Genomic DNA, 19,125 nt, shown 5'->3' on the forward strand with positions numbered 1-19,125 from the left:
TCTTTTCTTTTAAATAAATTAAACACACAAGAAAAGAATCTTGGTGGTGGTGGTAACAAAAATGGATGGTATTTGTATATGTATATGTACCTGTATCAATATCTCTAACTGATTCGGAATATTAATAATAAAGATTAAGTTTATATTGGGGGATTCGTGGGAATATACGGAAAGATTGATTGATTAAGATTAGGGTTAGGGTTAGAACCAAAAAAATGGCGTCTTCGCGGCCTTCGAGAACCCGGGTCGGACGGTACGAGCTCGGCCGCACGCTCGGTGAAGGGACGTTTGCGAAAGTGAAGTTTGCGAGAAACATTGAGTCGGGCGAGCATGTGGCGATCAAGATTCTTGATAAAGAGAAGGTGTTGAAGCATAAGATGATTACCCAAGTGAGAATTGTGGTGTTGACTTTTGTTTGACTTTTTTAAGGGATCGGATTGAAGTTAGATCGGGTTGTTTTGTTGTTGCAGATCAAACGGGAGATATCGACTATGAAACTGATTAGACACCCGAATGTGATTCGTATGTATGAGGTTAGTTAGTTTGTTACTTTGCTTGCTTTTGGTGTTATTTTAAATAATTAGGGCTTGACAATTGGGTACCTGTTTAATATACGATAAGACCTAGTTTAGCAAAAAAGTACACTATGCAATTTTATGTATTTTAAAAAATAATTAAAATTACGATGCTAGGGTTCTTGATATATAAAACATATAACTGACGCGCTCAAACCACCAAAGCCAAGTGTTACACGAGTCGTTTTCATGTTTGATACTTGTATTAATCACGTCGTCTCTAACCTGTTAAACACGAGAAGACATGGTTTGCGAGCCCGGTTAAATTAATCTATTATATATGCCTATAGTGATAGTGATTTAGCACGTTTATGTTTTAATTTTCCTTAATTTTTCTTCTAGCATATGGAAATTAGGATCTTGGCATTAATCATGGATGTTTATGTCTAGAAACCGGCGTATCTTTATCGATCAAGACAATCCCTTTTCGAAAACTACTCGATATAAATATCTCAATTATTATAAGTATAATTGTTTGTCATTAACTAGGCTCTTAGCATTAAAACGCATATTTTTTGTGTTAGTCATGACTCACGAAACATGTGTGATTAAAGTTACATGCTTTATTGTAGGTTATGGCAAGCAAGACAAAAATCTACATCGTTTTGGAATTTGTGACTGGTGGTGAACTATTTGACAAAGTTGTAAGTTGATGGTAACTTTGAAATTTTCTTAGTCTTCACAATGAGCTTACTAATACGAGATTCTAACTTTATTCTTAAGGCAACTAGAGGCAGACTTAAAGAAGATGAAGCAAGGAAGTATTTTCAGCAGCTCATTAATGCAGTTGATTACTGCCATAGCCGGGGCGTTTTTCATAGAGATCTTAAGGTCATCTTTGTGAATTTTTTTTAACATTTACTTATGAATAAACTTATCAGAGTGCCAAAGTTGTTTAGCTCAAAGTTTAGGTTATTATTGTAATAATATTGTTTCAAGCTTTAACGATTAATGCTCCATATGATGTTTTTGCAGCCTGAAAATTTACTGTTGGATGCAAGCGGATGCCTCAAGGTTTCTGATTTTGGCTTGAGTGCACTGCCACAACAAGTTCGAGTGAGTTATATTTAATATGTGAGACATGAAAGTCGATACTATAAAATAGGAAAATTAAACTCAGTTTCTTGATATTCTTCTTGTAGGAAGATGGCTTACTTTACACAACATGCGGAACACCTAATTATGTTGCTCCTGAGGTAAGCTACACATTTAACTAATTTATAAACCGTTAAGTAATTTTAATTAAGCCAATTTTTTTAGGTAATCAACAACAAGGGTTATGATGGCGCTAAGGCGGATTTATGGTCATGTGGCGTAATTCTTTTTGTTCTTATGGCTGGATATCTTCCTTTTGAAGATTCAAACCTTACCGCCCTCTACAAGAAGGTATTATTATTATTATTATTATTAGTTATTTATAGTTTTTTTTCTAGTTTTTATAAAAACAAATTAGGAGCTTGTAACATTATGTTTATATATTTGGTTGCAGATATTTAAAGCTGACTTTAGTTGTCCTCCATGGTTCTCCTCAAGTGCAAAGAAGCTCATTAAAAGGATTCTGGATCCTAATCCCGTGACAGTATGTTTATAACATCATATATATTTGCTTTCTTTACCACTTTTTACCGAGTATATGAATATTATGTTTGTGACAGAGAATCACAGCAGCTGAAGTGATTGAAAATGAATGGTTTAAGAAAGGATACATGCCACCTAGGTTTGAACAAGAGGATGTTTGTCTAGCTGATGTGGATGCAATTTTCAACGAAGCTGGGGTAATTTCACTCACCTGTTAAATTACGATTATACCCTTTTGATGGTAGTTATTTAGTTGATTCTTTTTGTCATATAGGATGCTGCAGTTCTTGTTGTGGAGAAGCGGGATGAACGGCCTGGCGTGCCCGCGCAGCCCGTCACTATGAACGCCTTTGAGCTTATTTCTAAATCTCAGGGTCTAAATCTCAGCTCGCTTTTTGAAAAACAGATGGTATGTTATGTGTATAACCTTTGTCAAGTCTTTTATTTTGGTTTTTGATTTTTTAAAGGAATTTATTGAGTCTGGAATTAAACGAAATATCAGGGGCTTGTGAATCGTGAAACAAGATTTACATCAAAATGTCCTGCCAATGAGATTATTTCAAAAATAGAAGAAGCTGCTACACCTTTAGGATTTGATGTGAAGAAAAACAATTACAAGGTGATAAAAATGTTATTTTTATTTATGTGGAAGTTGATTTATTTTGTAAGGTGTAATGTTAAACCACCTGTGTGTTTTGCACTTTAGTTGAAACTTCAAGGCGAAAAAAGTGGGCGTAAGGGCCACTTGTCTGTTGCAACCGAGGTATATTTTCTTCTAAATCTGTCATGTCGTTTATAGAAAAAAGAAAAAAGTTCAAGATTAAGTCTTTTAGTTACATGTAAAAAATTAATTCTTCATATTACCGTTAAACAACATTACTGTTTCTTAGATTTTTGAAGTGGCGCCTTCGCTGTACATGGTTGAGGTCCGCAAAGCTGGAGGGGATACATTGGAATTTCATAAGGTAAATTAAATTAAGGGAAGCGCATAACAGATTCAGTTGCTTTATAATTTATATACCTGCACGGTTCAGGATAGATTCATGGTTTTGTTCTTTTTCTGATCTTATATTTGGTTCTTGGTTGTGCAGTTCTACAAGAATCTCTCAACTGGATTGAAAGATATTGTGTGGAGAACTGAGGACGAGACAAACGGGAATTTCATTGGTTAGTTAAAAACTGGAATAGCGCGTTGAATCCATAAGATTCCATTTATTCATCAAAATCTTGAAATTTTCGCAGTTAGAACGCTTTATATTGGTCTTACTTATAATTTTTTTTTTTTGTCAATTTTTGATGAAAAATTTAATTATTCTTTATTTGCTTTGATTTTCTTTTTTTTCATTTGTTGCAGGCGCGGCCGCCCTGCCACCTACTTCGTAATCAGATGGTTAAGAGGCAAATCGAATACCATTTCGCTTTCACATTTTGTTGTACAAAAGATTGATCATTTCCAAATGCGGTTTTTCTTGTTTAATCCTACATTATATCCCCATAACTTAAACTATAAACTCTAATGTAATAATACTGTTATGGTTGTTATTCTGATAATCTTCAACCTTCACAAATATCCAAAACAACAATTGCAAATACTTACAAAAATAATAAGTTACAGACTTTTTGATTTGTTCATCTGCTTCAACAACTCTGCAAACTCTTCATCAGTGGATTTTAGCGAAAGTGGCAAAGAAATCTCAACTCCACATTCAACAGCCTCCAAATGTCTTGGCTTTATTCTCTTCTCCAAACTAAATGCAAAATACTGAGGGAAGTCCTTTAACTCATTAATATCCCTTTTCATTTCCTTCTCAAAGTACTCGAATTTCGGCTTGTAATTGTTGTCGAGGCTGAACGTAAACAGCCCGGGACACCTTAACACCATCTCAACCGCCTCTGGTTTAGAAAACCCTAAACTGATCAAGTAATCCAACTTGGGCATTAATGTGTTCTCCACATTTGACACTAACAAAACACAATCTTGATAAGCCAACGCCCGTAAATCGCGAAAGCCTAATCTTTTCAAGTAAAAAAGAGCAGGCTTTAGTTGATCTTGCACACTGGAAACAAGTAATCTTGGGCATTTATTGATCACTTTTCGATAATTGTGATCCGGGACATTGAGATCGTGTGCTAGGAAGTCAAAAACCGGAACGAGTTCTTCGGTTATGTCGGCGGTTAGGATCTTGGGGCACATGCCAATGATTCTTGGAAGGTCTTTTTGTAAAATGCCTTTGGATTGGAGGAAAGTGAGGATGTTATGGATGGAAGTTAAGTTAGTTGAGTGGATTAAGGGGTTTAAAGATAGTGCTTTGCCTGAATCAACTCCTATGACTTCAAGGCATAATATTTTTTCTTGGAATTGGAGGGAAAGTTTTGAGTGGAGTGGAGTGTAGAGAGGGTGTTTGTGGAGGGTGGTTTTGGGTTTCTTGGAAAGTTGAGGGGTGGTTTGTGTTGATAGTTGTGATTGTTCTTGAGGTGAGTATGAGTTGAATGGTGTCACTGCTGCTGCAGCTGCCATGGTGGTGATTGGTGGTGGTGGTGGTGGTGGTGGGATATTTGGGTTGCATATATGTTTTGTGATTTGTGTAGAAAGTGAGAGGTGAGGTGGATTTGTGGTGGAAAGCTATTGGTGGTTGGATGATTTTATGGATAAGTTACTACCAATCTTTTGTGGAAAGAAGTCAAAGAAGAGGTCAATATGCATTATTATTAAGTTTAATGTACTTGTAGGACACCTTTGAGTTAACAAAATTGGCATCAATGGTCCCTGATAAAGTTTATTGTGATAGACTGATGGGCATCTGAATTGGGTTAAGTGTCAAGTGTCCTTCACAATGATAAAAATAACTGATAAAGGCTAGGTGTGTCTATGGTTCGAACGGTTTTGATGACGTTTTTTGGTCGAAAGTATGGTTTTTGAAAAGCTTAACTGAACCTGTTGGGTTTGCTGGTTTGGCCAAAACGGTTCGGTTTTGGCAGTTTGTTTGTTTTACTGCCGGTTTGTTTTTTGTTTTTCTTGTACGGAATTGTATCATTAGATTGTCAAAAGTTCAGTCTATGGTAGGCATAAAAAAGACTAAATGTTTTACCTTTGGAGTATTAAAAGATTTATGAAAAACTAAGAAATAATTATAATACAAATCTGGTTAAGTTAATAATATTAATATATTGTAAGAAAAATACTTATACGTATTCTAATTATTAGATTTCTGTATGTGAAAAAAGAATTTTATTTTCATTAAATTAAATTATATAGATTAAAAAGTGTATTATTAGTTATTTAATTTCTTTATAGTTATGACCAGTTCAGTTTACACATCTTGTTCCAAACCATAAACTGAACTGTGAAACCCGGTTTTCAAAACTGTAAACGAAACCAGCTGATTTTGCTCTTGGACGGTTCGGGCTGTTCCGGCAGTTTTTAAATAACCATACTTAAAACAACACTTAAAAGAATTTAAAGAAATAAGCATCAAGGAAAAGTGGAATCCCCAATAACAGTTAACAACAAAGGAATTCCTGAAATTTAAAAACAATTTTATACATACAATGAATGCAAAATCATTCACTTATTTATTTAAATTACCAGTCTCACTAAACAGTAAACACCATACAACACTCTTCACAGCTAAAAGAAAGAAAAAAGAAACACAAAAAATACAATTAATATGTCAGAATCTTCACTTAATACAAGCAAACACTCTGGTTTTTTCTTCTTCTATATCTTCTGCATTTACCATCATTAACCACCAAAAAACACACCAATACCACTAATTCTTCCGGTGTCATTTCAGCTCTGTTTTCTTCTTTAGATATAAACACGTCCATGCGAATTCTTGAATCTGTATATTATTCTCTCTCATTTTATAGACGAACAAACATCTTGGGATATAAATGCAGCCCATGCATCCTAACAAAAAAGCGCATCAGTATAAAGGTTCAACTTAGAACATAATTAAAAACACAGTGAACAAACATCTTTGAATACCTGTAAAATTGGAAACGCCTTCTCAGCAACATATTTTTGTGAAATTGTGGCGCTTCGTTGTTGCAGTTTATCAGGGTGCAGACATAATCGCGCTTTCTGATAAGCCTTTTTTACACTTGAGCTGTCTTTAAGGTTTTTTAACTGTATCATGACCCAGCCACTACTTGGCCATAGAATCTACATTAACACAAGATTAATAACTTAACATGACTTATAAGTTATAAGTTTATAACATATGCATACATGTTTAAATAACCACTTACATGATGCAGTGTCGCTAGAAGCAATCGAATATTTGTCTCTTTTCCATCTGACCATAACTTTATATCCTCATCAAGTAATTCGAGTTCCATCTGTATTGATAAATAAATAAAAATGTTAATAAGGAAACTATATTTGTTGAAAATATATAAATATAAATAATATGTGAAATTAAAATTTTACCTGTTTGCATAGACCTTCATCTTTTTCCAGTTCTTCCTGTTTACATGGACTTTCATCTTTTTCCGGTTCTTGTAAAGGTTCTTCACTTGATTCGTGTCTGCCCGTATCTGCAAAATAAATAAATACAGTAAATAAATAAACGTAACCAAATAAATAAAGGGGTCATGCTATAGGTTCACCACCTCATCTGATTTCACGCCATCAAACAGTCGTCGACTAAACACTCAGACGGCCGTTTGAACAGAATTCGAATGGCCATTCTGATCATTGTGGGTCAAACTCTAAAAATTATTGGGGAGAACTGAGAACGACCGTTTAGCCAAATATCCGGACGGCCGGTCTGACCATAGATGGTCAGACTTTGACATTTTCTGGACAAAATGGTCATCTGACTGAAACAGTGCGTGTGACTGTGTGATTAATGTCAAATGGTGTGTGCATAGATGGCCTCATAAATAAAAATCATTAGTTACATCACCTTCTACTGCAGGACACTCATCTTCTCTTGTGTTCCATTCTTTCTCTAAATTACATGATTTACACTTCTGTTTAGCCCAAGCAATTGCTTCATCAACACCATCCGATTCACCGATTTTTTCCTTATTTTTACTAGGATTTATTTCAATTACATAAGAACTCATAACTTCATCATCTTCATCTTCTTCATTGATCGAGCTAGTTTCATCTCCTTGATCCTGATTCAATGAGGAAACTATGGATGCGGGAGAGTTGACTTGCAGATCCTCATTTGACTCCTTGACACTTGCATATGAATTAGGCCCAAAAGTAGTAATTTCAGGAGATGAAACCAACTGTGTAAATCCAGAATAACAGCCTTTGAATTTGTGTATGTAATCACTCTCAAATGACTCGAAATTGCAGGGCGAATCCACGTCATTCATCTTCTTTGATGTGTTCCATTTAGATGACACATTTATTGGCCTTCACAAAATTAAAATTTTTATAATGAGAATTTTCATATATACCTCTAAAAATTTGAAAAATATCATGTATATTCATGCAAAACTAAAAACATCACACACATATTTATACACACACCCAATTTTTAACTTAAATGCTTTCGGTTTTACTCACAAACAATGGTTTTCTCAAAATATTAGATTGCTTATTGTTCGATTATCATGCAATATTATCTGATTCAAGCATACACATTCGATTGTTCAATTATCTTCTGTTGAGAGAACAAAAGAGGAGAGACAACAGTTCAGTTGGCTTGCAGATCGTCGATGTCGATCAAAATCCAAATAAAAAAAATCATCTTCTTCTATATCTATTAAATAAAAATATTGGGGGAGCACGTTTCAGTTTTGTAAGCCACATAAAGTTGGTTTTCCGTATGTTTCTCCAATTAAATATTGGATGTCATGTATGGATTTCTATTGAAGTCTAGATTTTAATTTCCCATCCATCTCTCTATTATAAAATAATGTTTTTCTTTAATTTGGTAAATAATATGATTACACCATAAGTTTTAATGTTCAGTTTTTCAAAAAACATATACTTAACACTCAGTATAGCTTAAACAAATATAATGTCATTAAGTAAATATTCATTCAAGTTATCGTATATAGGGTTTGGATCAAACGCAAATTAAAATTAACGTGCTAAATGTGCGAATCAAATAGTGTGATTATAATATTATATATACAAGTAGTCTAATTACACAACATACAAAACACTGCATGCAAAACAACTCCTTTACATAATTACATTCCCCATGTTATATATATGATATATATATCTTAAATATATATGAACAAAACCTATAAAAGCTCTCTGGTTTCTCCCTACATTTTCTCAAGCCACCAGATTGCTTTATTTATAAATGGAGACCTCTCATGCATTTGACCCGAATTCACAGGTATGGGTCTCACCAATCCCAGATAGCCCTTAAACAGGTTATAACATCTCATAATATTAAAAATTAATCTAACAAAATATTTGATATAAAAATCCTATAAAATAGGGATATGCTAAAAATCAATATCCGATTTAAAATTGTATTATTTATAATGAAGAAGCAATTTTATAGTAAAAAAAATAAGCAGATCATGGATCTCACCAAACTCAGATATCTTTTAAACCAGGTTATAACATCTTAATTATTGTGAACCCTTTCATTATCAAACCCTAGGTATATTATTGACTTCCTTACGTTATATAAAATTAAAATCCAAAAAAATATATAGATTTTAGAAACGAATAATGTAAAACAATCCCCGAAATACAGGAGATAAAACCTAGTATAATTATATATACAACTACCTACCCCATGTTATATATATGATACTTTTAGTTGATATTTTACAAGTTTGTAAGGGTACGAATGAAATTAATCCTTTTTCATAAGAGTGATAACTAACTTTTACGAAAAGTAAGAGGACTAAATAATAACAATCTTAAACACCAGGGACTAAAACACAAACTACAACCACCTGAGTTTAGCCGCAAAAGTAGAGAAAGAAACGTCGTCGTTCTCAACCACCGCCGGCCGGAACGGACTCAGCTCCTCAGAGCTCAAAATCGAAGACGAATTCGACTTCGACTTCGACTTCGATATCGAAGTCGAATTCGTCTGCGATACAGATCTCGACCGCCTAGAATTACCATTACCAAATATATCACTATAAAACTCCTCCTCACTCAACCGTACACCGGACTTGCTCGCCGGAATCCTAAACTCCGGCAACGTCCGGTCACTGTTAGGTTTTCTAAAAATATCTTCAAAGAACAAACTCGCCGTCGTCCTGCCTTCCACCGAGAATTGGCGCGAAAGCACACTCCTCGGCGGACCGCCGAACACGTCATCAAAGTCGTTAGGTTCTAACGCTTCGGTGGCGTTGTTATTGGTGGTGTTACGGCGGCTTGGCGCGGGTGACGATGTTCCCATGCGCATCCGCCAGGACTCATCCATAAAATATATTAACGTTAATGTGTAGATGTATGTGTGTGATTATTTAGGGTTAGAATGAAATGAATTGGGGGTTATGGTTTAGGTGGAAAGGTCGCTATTGGGGGGTCAAGAGGAATGATTGATGCTTAACATGCTTGGAAACAGTGGGATTACATAAAGATTGCTTTTTCATAATTGTTTCGCTTTTTCATTTCATCTGTTGCTGCTGCTTTTTTCCTTTTTTATGAAACTTTGTTTTCGTTTATAATGTAATAAAGTTAGTTACGTTTAAATTTAACGGATAAAGTGGGTGTAATAATTCTTTAGTGTGTTGTAACAAAATCCTAACTATAGGGTTATACCATATGGAATTCGTTCTTTTCGAAACCGGGTTTAGATTACTCTCATTCACAACTCAATTACGAATGTTGCTTAGGGCCTGGGGTGGCCACCGCCACTGTTTTTTTACGTAATAGTGTAAATTTATCCGTTTTCGTCTGAAATTTTTTATGCGTAGTGTAAATTTAGCCGTTTTCAGCCGAAATTTTTTGTACGTTGTGTAAAATTTAGCCGTTTTCGGCCGAAATTTTTATAAGTAGTTTAAATTTAGTCGTTTTCGGTCGAAAATTTGAGCACCCCGGGTGTCTTAGTCCAAGCTTCGTCACTGACCCAACCAAACTCAATTTTTCACTCCCATTAACAACCCAAGCCAAATCAACTTTTAACTAAATTAATAAGCTTTATGATTATTTTATTTCTATGAATGTTATTACAAATATTAAGAATAATTGTTTTATATCAAAAATAATAAATTATTAATCTTTAATTATTCATCTTCATTATAAAATTAATCGGAAGTAGATATTGAACATGTTTATATTTTCCATTACAAAAATAGGATTGTTTTTTTTAATAAATGTTTGTAATACATATAATTTTTGTAATAAGATAATGTGATAATATTAAATAAAAATTATAGTTAAAAAAAAGTATATATATCAAACCAATAGGTCATGCCATAAGGCAAAAAAGTTAAAAACAAATAATATAAAAATATCCAACCAGAGTTAGGGGTGGTTGGTTGGAGAAATTGAATTTTTATTTTCTTTGTTTATTTGTTGGCTGACCGACCAAACCACTGGGAATGGTCTCATAGTGAATTCTATGAGAATCTTATGAAATATTTGCACATAAAGCAAAGGGTACAGATGTAGTATACCGTTTAGATAGTTCTCAACATATTTTTTTGATTTTGAAATGAAGAATATGTTCGAAAGAAAATTTAACTACTGTAGAGATATGTTTTTTAATTGTGTCTGGACCAACCATATTCGGGTCAAATAATGAAAACTCTAGCATAGGTTCCTTGTATAAATGGCATTCCACCTTCATCATAAGGTATCTTCTTCTCCATCAATACATTACGTAGTGATAATTTATTATGAAAATCTAACACTGGAGTGTCGGAAGGTGGTCAAGTTGTCCCCTTCTAGTAAGTATGTTGTTGGTTTGCAGATCTGGTGCAATATGGAGACGACAAGGCGTGGTCCTTTTCTTCTCCATCGTCATAGAAGTGTTTACATGGATTCTTAATATTGGCCAGTTGGAAATTGCTTATTTAACTAGTAAATACAACAGTTCCACATTATGAGGGGTGAACTCCCGCACATTGTGGTTTCAAGCCTAATGGCCATTAGCCTAATTTAGACTTAACGACCCTCAATTTACTTTATCCACCAATTATTCTAAAATTTTCACTACAAACAACAATGCCCTATACCTAGCAAGCCGAAAAAAAATTGAATAAACATAATCAAATGAGAACTATCGCAAACTCTTTATTTTTTTAGAAAATTAAAATTTAATGTACATATTTTTATTATGTATGTAATACATTCGCCAGACCATCAACCCCACATATGCACCTATCGCACCCACTCCCACCCGCATTGTCCCCTCCCTTACCCGCTCATAAACGCTTATGGTCATTGACGAAGACCAAAATGGGGGGATAGGGTGATCTTTAAATCTTCTTTTTATTTAAAAGTCATAGCCTATATTTGAAAGTGGCCCATAAAATAATTAGTGCGAAACAATTTCCTTACCGGCATATTATTGTGTTATCACCATATTTTGCATGTTTTCATATTTCAATTTAAAACTATATTTGTATTTGTATCTTGCTTGTTCTATAGATCCCTCTTTAGATATTTCCCATTTTAAAATCATAAAATCTTGATTGATTATTATATGTAGTCATTGGCAATTTGACATGCGGCAGTTGATGGGTCAAACCTCTATGGCTCAATGTTTTTTGGTGGTATTCACAATGGCAACATTGCTAAATTTTTGGTGGTATTCACAATGGCAGCATCTCTTTAGCAAATAGCAATGTATAGGCTTGATGTTGTCCAGTCACTCAACCAGAAACCGCTAGTCACACCGTTTAAAATGATAGGAAAAACCGCTTACAGAAAAATCTTGATTTTGTTTTTTAAACTTTTTTTTACCTGAAACTTCCATGGTTTTCATTCTCTTCATTTTGGTGACCGAGACTAGCTCAATCTCTTTGTGCTATTAACTTTTTATAAATTAAAAAATATTATTGTTTTTATTAAAATATATATATAAAACTCGCGCAATTCTTCTTCATAACTAAAAAAAACATAAATATAAACGTGTTCTTTGTGCGTACAAAAACATACATACCACATAATAGAATTACACGTATTGACACAAATAACCTACACAAACAGGACACAAATATCTTGATCTAATAATGGAGATGATAAATGATTAAGAAATTAAATAATAATAATAAAAATAATAATAATAATAATAATAATAATATAAATTTAGTTTAGTCATTGTTTGATACTAGTCTTAGGCTGAGGGGTGTGGGGCGCTAACCTGGGCGCGTGAGCCCCTCCGCTCGCGCCCCCAGGCGCTAACCCCACACCACCGGGGCGCGAACCTGGGCGCGAACGGGGCGCGAGCGCGAGCCCCCAGGCAGGCGTGAGTGTGGTCGCGGGAGAAGAGAGAGGAAAAGCTGGTGGGCCCGCCCAAAAGAGCCGTTGAGCTCCGATTTAAAAAAAAAAACATTAAAAACTCCTATATAATACCCCAAAATCAACCCATTTCAACCATATCAAAACACAACTTCAATCTCCAAACTCATATATAATACCCCAAACTCCTATATAATACCCAAAAATGTCTGGAAATTGGTACCCAAACCTAGATTCAGATTATATTGACGACGATTTATGGTCGTCACCAGACCAACCGATGTTTTATTCGGGGCCGCAAGAAACATCCGGCTTTCAACCATCCAACATACAACCGTCTCCTAACTTTGTTGTTCCAGAGACACAAGAATCACACGGTGATGCTACCGGAGCAAGAAGACGCGTCCACCGGAAAAAACAACCTGCAACGGACGGGCCGGGACCGGCTTCGACTCCGAGGACGAAACGGAAAATCACTCCGTGGTCATCGGATGAGAAGGAAGCCTTGTGTCGGGCTTGGATAGTCATTTCTGAGGATCGGCGTTGCGGTAATTGTTTTAACGTTTTTAAAAATGATTTTTAATAAAAAAGTTAAATAAAAATCTAATTTAATTACTCATTTTGCAGCCGACTACCAAAAAAGCAAGGTTTTTTGGACAAAGGTTAGGGAGACGTTCTATACGCTCGTTGGGAGTACAGAGCGAAACGCCGATATGATTTCGGGTCGGTGGTCCGAAATCAGAAAATTTGTCGGCTTGTTTACTAATCTTTTCAACAGGAACGCCGGTCGTATGAGACCAAGTGGCAGTGATGATTTGGCGGTTTACAATTTCACTGTCGAAGAGTGGAGGCAGGAGTGTTTGCGGAGGTATGGGACGGTGAAGACGTGGGACGATTTAAAGTTGTGGGAGAGGTTGAAAAGGTGTTCCAAGTAGGTTGAGCTTGTGGCGCCGGACCATGATGCGGAAGTAGGGCCGAAACGGACTAAAACTAGTTCGTCTGGAGCGTATAGCACTTCCGCCGGGTCGGATTGCCGCGTTGGATTCGACCTAAACATTGCGGGGGAGGAAACGTCTTCACCGCCGAGGAGGCGGCCATTGGGACGGGACGCCAAGGGGAAAAAACCGGCTGAGGGGGGAGCCGTAAACATCGTCGATCTTGTTGAATCCCTCAATAAATTCAACAAAACCATGGAGGTGGTCTCTAATGACAAAAAGGAAAAAAGTCGAATGAGAGATTTGGACTTCCTTACAAGAGACTTCAGTAACCTAAATCCGGTCGATCAAATGCTGATGGAAAAGCAAAAGGAACGTATCCGAAAGAGGTTGATCGAAGAAGACCAAGCCGAAGAATAAGAATAATGTTTTTTTAGTACTTTAATTTTTATTTTATTTTTAGATATTAATGTGTTTTTTTTAATGTGTGTTTTTTTTAATAATTTATGAGTTTTTTTAATAATACGTTTTTTGAATATATTTATAAAAAAATAAAAAAAAATCCGCTGGAGCCCCTGCTGGAGCCCCTCCACACCAGGGCCAGGGGCTCCAGCGGGGGCTCCAACGCCCACCTTATCCAGTTTCTCTCTCTGCCACACGTCACAATATTATTGGCTGGAGCCCCCACTCGCGCCCCCGTTAGAGCCCCCACACCCCTCAGCCTAAAGTTTCCCTCATCTTTCTCTTTGATTTTGACTTGATTAGGTGTATGACCAATCTCCATATTAAACATATCTCTAAACATATTTATCAAACATAATTTCATTTGTCTTAGTGAATAATCCCAAAAGCCTCTCTAGTCAAATCGTACTATTTAACATGCTTATTATAGTACAATGAATTGTCTCATGATATGCTGATTAGATGATAAATATTGACAAAAAAGTTTGGTTTTATAATAGTACGAATGGTTATTAGTGCATTGAATCTTATCTGAGAATTTGGTTTCAAAATCTTAAAATTATTATAAATGAAACTAAAAAGAACATATGTTATATCCTTATCTTTCATCTATTACCATTTGCAAATATATCGGATGATATAATATAAAAAACTTAGGTTATGATTTATTATAAACTTTAGAAACTCCATAGAAAACATATTAGATAATAAATAAATGCAACATCACACACACTATCCAAAATCTGAAAATTTATTCCAGACATCAAAAGGTAGCATCCAAATTCTAACTGCAAAGTCATTAAGACTGTTTGAAAACAACTAACATAAACAATATTGTATATGTTTATTTATCCGCATATTGTAAAGTTTTACCTAAGGGTGCAAAAGCTTGAAACGAGCTGAGCTTTTTAGATCCCAAGCCTGACTCTTGTGTGTTTTTATAGTTTTGCCTCTTTTAGATTTCTACGTATTAGTTTTACATCACTCAGTCGAGCTCGAGCCGAGCTTTGGCACGTTTAAGGTACTACACGAGCTCAAGTCAAGCTTGGGCTCGTTTAAAAGTTTTTCTCAAAATATATAAAAATAATTAAACACGTATATAGATTAACAAATAATAAACAAACCAAACCCGAGCTTTAAGAAACAACTAACGAGCTGAGCTCGAGCTTTAGAATAAGAGCTCGAAACGAACCAAGCTCGAGCTTGATCCATGTAATATCCCTGTCGTTGCTCAGCGTGCAGGTGCAGGTTCCGTTAGCTCCCTTTTATTCCAAAAGATATTGCACATAAATCACCTACCGTTATGACCCTCAAATACCATAGAAAACTGAAAAAATGTGAACGGTTCACAGACTCGTCAGTAAAGATAGTTGCATCTAATATGCCTTACGCCTTTGATTGGTATTCGGGTTCTTCGGCTGCAGCAGCATTGGATTACAGATAGTAACCATTAACCAATGACCAGGTTCTTAAAACTTAACCGAACACACCCAAAACTACTTTTAACATATTCATCATCAATGACCGATATCTTTATAAATGAGACAGGAATACCTGGTTAGCATGGTTGCAGCCTTACAATACGAGTGGAAGATCTCTGCATTTGTTTTGTATTCTTGGGAGAGATTATTCCTCTTTCAACAAATCGTAGCATAAGTTGATCCGCCTCACGTGACAATCCATGAACAACCAAACGTTTACTCACGTTCTCACATAACTTCAACTCAGGAACAAGATTCCGACTAAACATTCGATTCGCCACTTTATATGCAGATAATGGGTACCCCTTCCTTAAATAGCTTTCAATAACCATATGACAACTGTTTGCATCGGCTCTTGAAGCCGTCCTAAGAACTTTACCCAAAAGTTTATACGCCTCGTTAACGTTCCCCAAAGAACACAGCTTTTCAATAACTTGATTGTAAACAGTCTTGCACGGTTGCCTTGAAAGCATCTTTTCTAGTAAAGATAACAACTCGGTTACTTTATTATGTTGACAAAATCGGTTAATCACAACCCTGTATGTCACAGGTGTCGGGATTAAACTCTTGTGAATCATTTTATCAACCATTTCAATCGCTTTTTCTATTTCACCCTTTTTCCCCAATGCGTCGATTATTGCTGTGTATGTCACTGCATCGGGGTTTATGTTATTCAAATACATGTCATCAAGAACCGAAAATGCAGAGTCTATATCTTCCTTTTGGCAAAAACCGTGCATGACAGTCGTGAAATTAACTGCATTTACATCACATCCATTGTTAAGACACTCCTGCATTAACTTCTTCGCATCGTTCAGTCTTCCTTCTTGACATAAAGATTGGATCAAAAGATTAATTTCAGCTGGTGTCGGTAAAAACCCTTTTCCAATCATTTCACTGACAATCTCACGGGCCTCGGTCAGCTTCTTCTCTCTTCTAAAACCATGCAACAAAACACTATACGTTATCGAATTCGGGACCCACCAATCTTCCTCACTCGTGTTCAACATCTCTCTAGCTTCTAAAGATCTACCATTAACACACAACCCATTCAACAAAGCGGTATACGTAACCGTGCTCGACTTACAACCACGCTCCCTCATTTGTTCAAGCAGCGTTTTAGCTTCGTCTACTTTCCCGACACTACAAAGACCGTCAATAACATCCGTATACGTCACCACATCAGGCATACAACCCTTGTCACACATCTCATTAACAAGCTCCTTAGCTTTATCCATATCTCCCTTTTGACAAAAACAATGAATAACCGCACTATACTCAACTTTATCAACCGAAAAGCCTCGTTCTTCGGCTTCCTTAACAAAACCGATAGCATCAAATCCATAACCATACTTGGACAACATATGAATTAGCATATTATAAGTAACCCGGTCTGGAATCAACTCGCTTTCGTTCAACATTTTATCCATCAAACTCCTAACTTCCTTAACTCTATTCTCCTTACAATAAAATCCCATCAAAGTATGATAACTAACCTTATCCGGAACACAACCTTTTGCCCGCATCGTTTCAACCAAACCCATCGCCTCGCGTATCCGACCCGCATCACAATACCCCTTGATCAAACAATTATACGTCACAACGTTCGGTAACACATCCACCAACTCCATCCGACTCAACATCTTCACCGCCATATCCAACTTACCCGCTTTCACCATCACATACACCGCCACATTATACACAAACAAATTCGGCCGAACTTTCGCCCGCTCCATCACCGACAACACATTAAGCGATTTCCTCCAATCGCCACTCCGCCCATACAATATCATCAAACACCCGTACGCTTCGGGACAAAGCGTGATCCGTCTACGGGACATTAACCGAATAACGCGTTTAACGCCGTGGTACAAACTAGTTTTGCTAAGGATTTCGAGCATTGCGGTGTACACGACCGGGTGGTGCCGGTATCGCCATAACCGGTCCGCCCAGTGGAACAGTTGTAAAGCGGTTCGGGCATCGGATTGGGATTGTAAGACAGTGCATAGTTGTGAGGGGTTTAAGGTTCGGATTAATTGTCTTAGTTCTTGTTCTAGGGTTGGAGTCCAGTTTTACTTTGAATTGATTAGTCTGCAGACTTCGTTGACCAATGGATGATTAAAAGCCCTAATTGGATTGTGATTAGGGTTTTGTGACGAGCATGAAGTGAATGTGTGAATGAGTGTTGTTTTCGGTGTTTGGTTTTGAAATGGGGTTTTGATTTTGAAGATGAGTTGCATAGTGAAATTAGGGTTTTATTCTGGTTGGATTTGAGCTGTTTGAGGAAGATGACTTGTTGCAGGTATTCGGATCCTTTGGGTTAACCGGATCCTAACCGGTTCATATCCGAATATAACGGTTATTGATTGAAACTCCTTAGCTCTTTTAAAAACTAGTTTATATCGATTACATACAAAGTGTTTTTCTCGTTAAGAATCGATGAACTCGATGTTGATCTACGAAACCGAAAGCACACAGTGTGTTTCGATACTAATCGGTGAACGAAAACGACCGAGCATGTACATAAGATGTAAATAATAACGCGTTGAAGTTCATTAGAAATTTCGGCAGAGTTTCAGTACAATTCGGTGTCTCGTAAAGTGAACGGTTATAATTTGTAACCTGTAACTCATGAAACGAACTAAATGAGACATATATATACACACAAACCCAGTGGCGGACCCAGGATTTTTTGCCACTGGGGTCCCAATTTTTTTGATTTATAAAATTTTTGGGTCGGTCGTTATTCGGGTCGGGTCGAGATGAGGAACATAATAAAGCATGGAAATATGGTGTCATTGGAAACAAGTACGTAGAAAAAATCTAGATTAGAAACTAGATAGAGCATATACTTTTAATTAATTTTTATTCATACCCGGAAAACATAAACGTAAGCTATATTGATTACCGAGAGCTTAACAAGTTAACAATCAAAAATCGGTATCCACTCCCTCGTATAGACGATTTGTTTGATTAGTTGCAAGGTTCAAGTTTTTATTCTAAGATCGATCTACGTTCCAGGTACCATCAATTAAGGATACAAGAGGAAGATGTACCTAAAACGGCATTTAGGACTCGCTATGGACATTACGAGTTCTTAGTCATGCCTTTCGGTTTAACTAATGCGCCTGCTGTTTTCATGGATCTTATGAATAGAGTGTGCAAACCCTACCTAGACAAGTTCGTAATCGTGTTTATCGACGACATCCTAATATATTCACGAACCAAGGAAGAACATGAGCAACATCTGAAGTTGATTTTGGAATTGTTAAGGAATGAGAAGTTGTATGCGCAGTTCTCAAAATGCGAATTTTGGATTCGGGAAGTCCATTTCCTAGGGAATGTGATCAATGAAAAGGGTATTCATGTTGACTCGGCCAAGATCGAGGCGATTAAGAATTGGGAAGCGCCAAGGACTCCGACCGAAGTGCGCCAATTTCTTGGTTTAGCCGGTTATTACCGTCGTTTTACTGAGAATTTCTCCAAAATAGTCCAACCTTTCACCGCATTAACTCAAAAGGATAAAAAGTTTGATTGGGGCGAAAAACAGGAGTCTGTTTTCCAATTGTTGAAACAAAAATTGTGTAGCGCACCAATCCTATCTCTACCGAGGGAGTAGACAATTTCGTCGTGTACTGCGATGCATCGCACCAAGGTTTAGGTTGTGTGTTGATACAAAATAAGAAAGTTATTGCATACGCCTCTCGACAATTGAAAGTGCACGAAAAGAACTATATCAC

At 36.3% G+C, this 19,125-nt stretch overlaps 2 protein-coding genes and 2 pseudogenes across 2 annotated transcripts; 1 reads left to right on the forward strand and 3 right to left on the reverse strand.

Moving 5' to 3' along the window:
• The first annotated feature begins 215 nt into the window (after positions 1-215).
• Positions 216-3,383, forward strand: LOC143550661 (CBL-interacting serine/threonine-protein kinase 23-like). The gene is made up of 14 exons (XM_077041272.1): positions 216-389; positions 471-533; positions 1,148-1,219; positions 1,299-1,406; positions 1,551-1,631; positions 1,718-1,771; positions 1,836-1,961; positions 2,065-2,154; positions 2,231-2,350; positions 2,428-2,562; positions 2,656-2,772; positions 2,860-2,916; positions 3,044-3,118; positions 3,245-3,383. The coding sequence occupies exons 1-14, from the start codon at positions 216-218 to the stop codon at positions 3,323-3,325; spliced, it is 1,353 nt and encodes a 450-aa protein (XP_076897387.1). The 3' UTR covers positions 3,326-3,383.
• Positions 3,384-3,523: 140 nt separating this feature from the next.
• Positions 3,524-4,757, reverse strand: LOC143550662 (transcription termination factor MTEF1, chloroplastic pseudogene; annotated as a pseudogene).
• Positions 4,758-5,725: 968 nt separating this feature from the next.
• LOC143550675 (uncharacterized) lies at positions 5,726-9,496 on the reverse strand. Its single transcript, XM_077041286.1, has 6 exons — positions 9,042-9,496; positions 7,064-7,527; positions 6,586-6,692; positions 6,405-6,494; positions 6,142-6,318; positions 5,726-6,063 (listed from the first exon to the last, which is right to left on the reverse strand). Exons 1-6 carry the CDS (start codon positions 9,494-9,496, stop codon positions 6,013-6,015), a joined length of 1,344 nt encoding a protein of 447 aa, XP_076897401.1. The 3' UTR covers positions 5,726-6,012.
• Positions 9,497-15,261: 5,765 nt separating this feature from the next.
• Positions 15,262-17,625, reverse strand: LOC143550663 (uncharacterized; annotated as a pseudogene).
• Between the last annotated feature and the right edge of the window lie 1,500 nt (positions 17,626-19,125).

Source organism: Bidens hawaiensis, unplaced genomic scaffold (assembly GCF_021521415.1).
Source record: "Bidens hawaiensis isolate Kalapana, Puna unplaced genomic scaffold, B.hawaiensis_p1.1 tig00016125_1, whole genome shotgun sequence".
In the NCBI taxonomy this organism is placed as follows: Eukaryota; Viridiplantae; Streptophyta; class Magnoliopsida; order Asterales; family Asteraceae; genus Bidens; species Bidens hawaiensis.